Source organism: Theropithecus gelada, chromosome 7b (assembly GCF_003255815.1).
Source record: "Theropithecus gelada isolate Dixy chromosome 7b, Tgel_1.0, whole genome shotgun sequence".
Lineage (NCBI taxonomy): Eukaryota > Metazoa > Chordata > Mammalia > Primates > Cercopithecidae > Theropithecus > Theropithecus gelada.
This window is the reverse complement of record NC_037675.1, coordinates 36,434,217-36,441,779: the sequence shown is the minus strand read 5'-3', so window position 1 is coordinate 36,441,779 and position 7,563 is coordinate 36,434,217. Positions and strand designations below refer to the sequence as shown.

The following is a 7,563-nucleotide window of genomic DNA, read 5'->3' as shown; positions in this document are numbered from 1 at the left end:
GACTTTGCTGGAGCCAAAATAATTTAGTTTTAGTTGGCCAGGCCAGTTGACACAGGCCACCCTGCCCATATCATCAAGAAAAGCTGAGGATTTTGGACCACCTGGTTGAACTTGTAGACTCTCTCCATGGCACTTCAGGCAATAGGTTTTGTCCATACTGTGCTTGTTCCATGCAGGAGGAGTGCCTGAAGTGCCTGCAGCCAAACCAGGCCCTGGTGATGCTCCTTTTCCCAAGGGGGTGCTCCTGGAGCATCACCGGCCATCCTGTCATTTCCTATGGCTGCGTCCTGGGCCAAAATACAAGCAGCTTTGAGATGTAACTTATTATTTTGCCTTATGCATTAAAAAGGCCAAATAACATTAAAAATGAGTTATCTAAAGTTTTTTGTTTTGTTTCATTTTGTTTTTTGAGACAGAGTCTCGCCCTATCACCCAGGCTGCAGTGCAATGGTGCGATCTCGGCTCACTGCAACCTCTGCCTCCTGGGTTCAAGTGATTCTCCTGCCTCAGCCTCCTAAGCAGCTGGGATTACAGATGCACGCCACCACGCCCGGCTAATTTTTTGTATCTTTAGTAGAGATGGAGTTTCACCATGTTGGCCAGGCTGGTCTCGAACTCCTGACCTGATGATCCACCCACCTCGGCCTCCCAAAGTGCTGAGATTACAGGTGCGAGCCACTGCGAACAGAACAGCCTACAGTTTTAACATTTTTTTTTTAAATGGTTATGGTTAGCTAGAATGTTTGACAATGAGGAGAAAAATCTGAGTGCTGAAGGGTCCATAAAGGTCTTTTTTTTTTTTTTTTGAGACAGGGTCTCAGTCTGTTGCTCAAGCTGGAGTGCAGTGCTGCCATCATGGCCCACTACAAACTCTACCTCCCAGGCTCAAGCGATTTTCCCACTTCTGCCTCTGGAGTAGCCGGGACTACAGACTCCTGCCACCACACTCTGCTAATTGTATTTTTTGTAGAGACAGTGTTTCGCTTTGTTGCCCAGGCTGATCTCCAACTCCTGGGTGGCAAGCAATCCTCCTGCCTCGGCAACCCAAAGTGCTAAAATTACAGGAGTGAGCCACAACTCCCGGCCCATAAAGGTCTTTCTAAATCAAAACCAGACCCTTTTGTTGTCTTCTGCCCAGTCTGCTCATGGTTCTAATTTCCAAGTGTATATTCTTTTTCACCCACGTTGTAATGTTTGTTGACTTAAACCATATAGATGATGGGGAAAAAACCTGTTGGATCACATTATTCAAAACTGTTTCCCAGAGTTGCAGGAAAACAAAAGGTACCTCCTTGGGAATCTCCACTGTAGGGACAAGTCATCAAGGCTCAGCACCTCCCAATTTTTTCAAAAGGCACTATGACAAATCAAGGAACGCCTGTGCCTTCCTCTTACCACTAGGTGTCACACGAAACAATCAGGAATAAAGACCACCAGGTCCCGAAGGCTACCAGAAATATAAAACCATAGAAGGTGGTGCGAAACCTTATTCCTCAGATATTTTTATTTTTCATAACCATTTTTATACCGGAAGCCAAATATCTTCTTCTGATGTATCCTCTATAATTGGGACATTTAGAGTTTGATGTTTCTGTACATGTTTAAAAGAAGTGAATTTCCCCAGACGAGGGTGGGTGGACACCCACCCTTTATTTTCCCTAACAGTTGGAGTAGAAAATAGTTTTGAGTATATTCCAAATTATAGTGTAGTCAGTCTGATTTTCGCAGTGTGTTTTCAAACGTGTTAATACTAAGACTGCTTTGGCCAAATGATTCATATACTGCCAAGGGGTTCCTGGGTAAATTTCTATGCATTTCAGTTTCTTTTTAGGGAAGTAGGAACAATATCTGTCTTACAAGATTCGTTCTGAGAACCAACAATGTGGTACCTAAGGCACTGGAATTCTTTCAAAAATTTATACCCTGACATTTCCAAGAGCCATGGTCAACCTTACAAAGGAGAATTAGGTATGCATTTGTAGACACTATAACTTTTAAGCTACAAAAGACCTTAAGTAACATTCAATCTAATCTTATTATAGAAGTAAGTATACCACAAAAAAGTTAACTGACCCCTCCAACTAGTGTGCAGTTAAGACTGCACTTGAGATGCCCCCCTGCAGTCCCTGTTTCACCTTGCCTCAATCATTGTAGAATTGCATATCATAAGCCTACAGAGACAGTGGTGTCTATCCCTGGGAAGTTTTCATTGTAACATATGATCATTACTACCCTGGAGGTTCTATCTGATTTTAATTTTTTTCCCTTCATACTTGGTCTCTCTCTATTGAGTCAGATTTCTTACATTCTAACATTAGGGGAGGGGTGGAGATTTGAAGAGAGGGGAAGGATTGGTTAGTATATGGCCAGTCAAGGTAAAGATGATTGCAATCATCACCAGAAATCTCTGCAGAACTACAGAGGGCTCCTGGGACTAATGCTGAAGAGCTCTGACCGAAGTGTGCTTTATTTTGCCTGTACCAGTTCTACCAAGTAGATGAATTCAGTCCATGGCTTGCAGGCTTGGAGGTGGAGGTGGGATGGAGAGCATAAATTACATTTCTGCAGGTGAAACCAGAGCATAGTGAGCCAAAACCCCTTTCTACCTGGGTGGCATGAATGGGTCCAACTGCTACTATCCCCCAGGACGAGGGAGCAAGGAGGGGTGGGCAGGATGGGAGGATGGGGCTGCCTTGAGCCTCCTGCAGGATGACTGGCAACTACTTTCTTAGCGGTCCTTAAGGTCCAATCGCGGTTAAGGCACTAACTAAACTCATTCTTCAGCCTCCTTCTCTAAGTGCTCCTCGAATTGCTCAGTTTAGATGCCCAGAAGTAGGCTCAGGATCCATTCTCTGCGGCAGCACAATGTAGGTCAGATAGCATGAATCCAACAGCTACTTATGAACACAACAGCTACTCTGTTATTGCAAGGTATCCACAACCACCACTACAAAGATTAACACCTTGCTTTACTTGGGGGAAAAAAAAAAAAATCATGGTCCTATTCAGCAGTTTCCCCATACAGGGAGAGTTTGCCCCTCCCCCACTCAACAGGGCTGTTCATCCCTAGGAAGTGATTGGAAGTGATTTGAGAGTTCTCCAAGGATTTAGGCTTTCCACTCCTCCAAAGCTTTCACAGTTCTACCTGGCAGAGGTGCGTGGGGGGTAAGGAAGGAAGGGCACGAAGCTAAACGTCCCCGTGCTGCAATGAGCCTGATATTAGCAGAAACACAAGAGCGGCCTGCAGCCCCATAACCACAGTGCGTCCTTCCCCTTAGAAGTCTGGGGAAAGCAAATCCCTACGCCCAGCCATCATTTCCACTCTTGCGTTTTCAAAAGATCAAAAAACGGAAAGGACCAGCAGGTTGGCAAACCCCAAAGAGGGACCGCCCATCAGGTCGGCGTCCTTGGGATCTCAGCAGCCGACGACCCCAATTCAAATCGATCGTGGGAAACCCCAGGGAAAGAAGGTTCACTTGCAGAGAGACAGGATTACAGGGTGCAGGCTGCAGGGAAGTACCGCGGGGAAGGGGGCCTGGTCGGAAGGACTTTCCAGCCACTTGGCACTCATCAAAAAGTTCCCTGTCCGTGACCCCAGTGGCTCATCGCAGGGAGTTTCTCCGACGAACCCCAGCTCAGGGTTTAGGCTTCTTTTTCCCCCTAGCAAAGGACGAAGCCAGTTCTCTTTTCTGGTCTGACTGGCTTGGAAATTCCCCGCGCCTGACCCCGCCCCAGAGAAATCCCCAGCCAGCGTTTATAGGGCGCCGCGGCGGCGCTGCAGAGCCCACACCAGCCCGTGCCGCCGTCCCGCCCGCCAGCGCCCCAGCGAGGAAGCAGCGCGCAGCCCGCGGCCCAGCGCACCCGCAGCAGCGCCCGCAGCTCGCCCGCGCCATGTTCCAGGCGGCCGAGCGCCCCCAGGAGTGGGCCATGGAGGGTCCCCGCGACGGGCTGAAGAAGGAACGACTGCTGGACGACCGCCACGACAGCGGCCTGGACTCCATGAAGGATGAGGAGTACGAGCAGATGGTCAAGGAGCTGCAGGAGATCCGCCTCGAGCCGCAGGAGGTGCCGCGCGGCGCGGAGCCCTGGAAGCAGCAGCTCACCGAGGACGGGGACTCGTAAGTGGCGCAGACCCGGAGCCGGGGGTCCTCGGGAGGGCCGGATGCGCGCGGCCGGGGAGTGGGAGGCGCCGGGCCTGGAGCCCGAGCTGGGGAACTAGCGATGCAGCCGGGCTGGCGCCGCGGCGCCCCGGGGCTCCTGCACCGCCCCGAACGCTGCAGGGCTGCAGGGCCGCGCGGGGCGCCGGCCCGACTCGGAGGGGCGGCGGCTGGGCCCTGGTGGACGGCAGCGTCGCCACACGCCCCCTCCCCCCAGGCCTGTCCTCTAGGCCGGGGGCGGGGCGGCAGCTGGGACGCGAAGTCCCCGGTTGCATAAGGCGGGGCGGGAGTTTCTGGCCGCTGGCGGGCGCCGAGCAGCCGGGAGGGGAAGTACAGGGCGTTCCGAGCTGGCGGGAGGGCGGGGCGGTCTGGCCGGCGCCCGCCGGGGCCGCGGGGGGAGGGGGGCGGAAAGTCCCTGGGTGCCTGCCAGGAACACTCAGCTCATAATAACCTCGCGGAAAACACCGCGGCCTCGGCCTCCAGAAACCCCGGCCTTGCGCAATCCCCCGCAGCCCGCGCCTCCCTGGGCCCCACGCGGTGCACTCATCACCCCTGGGGTTTTTCCCTCTCTTCCCCACAGGTTTCTGCACTTGGCCATCATCCATGAAGAAAAGGCACTGACCATGGAAGTGATCCGCCAGGTGAAGGGAGACCTGGCCTTCCTCAACTTCCAGAACAACCTGCAGCAGGTGCGCCGCTTGCCTGGCCCGGGCTCTCTAACTCTGGGATGGAACTGATGTAGCAGTCACCCCAGATCCTTTCTGAATTCAGGGCCACTGGGCATTATTCACCCTCACCTTTTACTTCACGTCAGCCCACATCCTAGAGAGGGAAGGAAATTCCACTGATTTAGTGAGGTCTTTGTGACCCACCTGGAGTCTCTGCTATTTACCAGTCCTCCCCACCCGCCTGTCTAGGAGGAGCAGCACCCAACCAGGAGACACGGGTTCAGGGGAACTCAGGGTGTGGGTTTGGTCCATGGCTTACTTTCTCTGGTCTCTCCTGCATTCGTAGACTCCACTCCACTTGGCTGTGATCACCAACCAGCCAGAAATTGCTGAGGCACTTCTGGGAGCTGGCTGTGATCCTGAGCTCCGAGACTTTCGAGGAAATACCCCCCTACACCTTGCCTGTGAGCAGGGCTGCTTGGCCAGCGTGGGAGTCCTGACTCAGTCCTGCACCACCCCGCACCTCCACTCCATCCTGAAGGCTACCAACTACAATGGTATGTCTGCCTCCCTGCCCTGCCCCACCCCCTCAGGTGGCAGGTGATGTGGAGAAGGGGCAGGTGGGCCAACTTAAGGAGTCGAGGCAAGAACTTAAACTGCCAGCATTTGAAAGGTTGAGAAAATATGTGTGCAAAGTGCCTGTTGGATGCCTTTATAAAGTTCCTTCAGAACCCAGACGGTGGGTTCTTAAAATTCAGAAGATATGACTATTTGTCCCGTAAAAGAATAGGTGAAAGGAGTGAGGGTTGAAACAGGTGGTTATACTTTTTTCGTTTTGTTCTTCCAGGCCACACGTGTCTGCACTTAGCCTCTATCCACGGCTACCTGGGCATTGTGGAGCTTTTGGTGTCCTTGGGTGCTGATGTCAATGCTCAGGTTAGTGCTTCCTGCCTCCGATGCACTGAGTCAGGTTCCTCGTGCTCATGTTGTGAGCAGAAATTCCAAACGCAGCCATAAGCATCTCAAATTCCTTTTGGTTTCAGGAGCCCTGTAACGGCCGGACTGCCCTTCACCTCGCAGTGGACCTGCAGAATCCTGACCTGGTGTCGCTCCTGTTGAAGTGTGGGGCTGATGTCAACAGAGTTACCTACCAGGGCTATTCTCCCTACCAGCTCACCTGGGGCCGCCCAAGCACCCGGATACAGCAGCAGCTGGGCCAGCTGACGCTGGAAAACCTTCAGATGCTGCCGGAGAGTGAGGATGAGGAGAGCTATGACACAGAGTCAGAGTTCACGGAGTTCACGGAGGATGAGGTGAGTCTGTGAACTCCTTCGGCTCTCTAATGAGGGACCATTCCCTTCACCCTCCCGGGCCCCTAGAACTGCTCCTTATCAGAGGGGTATCTACATAATGAGTCTCTCAAATTTCTGTGCATAACCAGTATCCCAATAATGTACCTTTTTTTTTTTAAAATAGCTTACCCTTTTTTAAAGAAAAGCATTTTTTAAAACATTTTAAAAATGGGACTTAAAGGCAAACTCCCTCAGCCTGTAAAGTTCATTGTATTTGGGCTATGGAGAATGGAGTCCAAGGGTTATTTCCAGTAGCGGCCTCCCCATCCCAGTGGCTTGGCAGAGCTTCGGAAGTTTAACGTGTCTTCTTTCCCCTTGTTTTCAGCTGCCCTATGACGACTGTGTGTTTGGAGGCCAGCGTCTGACATTATGAGCGCAAAGGGGCTGAAAGAACATGGACTTGTATATTTGTACAAAAAAAAGTTTTATTTTTCTAAAAAAAGAAAAAAGAAAAAAAATTTAAAGGGCGTACTTATAGCCACACTGCACACTGCCTGGCCCAAAACGTTTTATTGTAGTGGGATCAGCCCTCATTGTGTTGCTTTTGTGAACTTTTTGTAGAAGACAAGAAAGATCATTGAAATTCCAAGAAAACTTCTTTTAAACCTCACCTCTGTGGGGTTTTGGACGTTAGCAAAAATTCATGGAAGGACCACATTTTATATTTATTGTGCTTCGAGTGACTGACCCCGTGGTATCCTGTGGCATGTAACAGCCAGGAGTGTTAGACCTTTCAGTGATGTGGGGTGAAAAGTTACTACCTGTCAAGGTTTGTGTTACCCTTCTGTAAATGGTGTACATAGTGTATTGTTGGTAATTATTTTGGTACTTTTATTATGTATATTTATTAAACAGATTTTTACAAATAAGTTATCCTGATCATTTTCTTCCTGTTCTGAAGTTCCATCCTCTGGCAGAGGTGGAGGTGGAGCATTGTAGGGGAGCAGGGAACTCCCAGCAGCTTCTCACACCTGACACCCAGCCTCCAGCAAAGCTTTGCAGGCACCCTGGGCTCAGTGTGTGGGAGGGAGGCTGTTGCAAGGTTATAGGAAATACCAGTCTCAGGCTTGGGGTGGAAGTGTGCTGCTTGGCCTGTGGTTGGAGAGGTCTCCATTGTCATTCAGTCATCCCTTGATTTCAACTGTTGCTGGACCCTAACTGCCAGTTGAGGAAATTATTTTGGCCAAGAAGAATATGCTGAATTCATATAGAGCTGGGAAAGATCTCACTAATACAGGAAGTTCTTAAGGACATAGGCTCAGAAATGGGACTGTACTGACATTTGTTAGCAGATACTCACCTCTGAGCCTCAGTTTTCTCATTAGCTGGGCTGTTCTGAAAATTACATAAGACAATCCACGTAAAATGCATAGCATAGGGGCAGGC

At 50.6% G+C, this 7,563-nt stretch overlaps 1 protein-coding gene across 1 annotated transcript; it reads left to right on the top strand.

Moving 5' to 3' along the window:
- The first annotated feature begins 3,145 nt into the window (after window positions 1-3,145).
- Window positions 3,146-7,044, top strand: NFKBIA (NFKB inhibitor alpha). Its single transcript, XM_025391582.1, has 6 exons — window positions 3,146-4,118; window positions 4,738-4,846; window positions 5,172-5,382; window positions 5,673-5,761; window positions 5,869-6,138; window positions 6,503-7,044. Exons 1-6 carry the CDS (start codon window positions 3,892-3,894, stop codon window positions 6,548-6,550), a joined length of 954 nt encoding a protein of 317 aa, XP_025247367.1. The 5' UTR covers window positions 3,146-3,891; the 3' UTR covers window positions 6,551-7,044.
- Window positions 7,045-7,563: the final 519 nt, after the last annotated feature.

Bases quoted from the DNA above. Each gene is read 5' to 3' on its own strand.
- NFKBIA (XM_025391582.1), top strand. From the start codon at position 3,892: ATGTTCCAGGCGGCCGAGCGCCCCCAGGAGTGGGCCATGGAGGGTCCC. The intron at 4,119-4,737 runs GTAAGTGGCGCA...TCTTCCCCACAG, and splicing joins CTCACCGAGGACGGGGACTC to GTTTCTGCACTTGGCCATCA. The intron at 5,762-5,868 runs GTTAGTGCTTCC...TTTTGGTTTCAG, and splicing joins GTGCTGATGTCAATGCTCAG to GAGCCCTGTAACGGCCGGAC.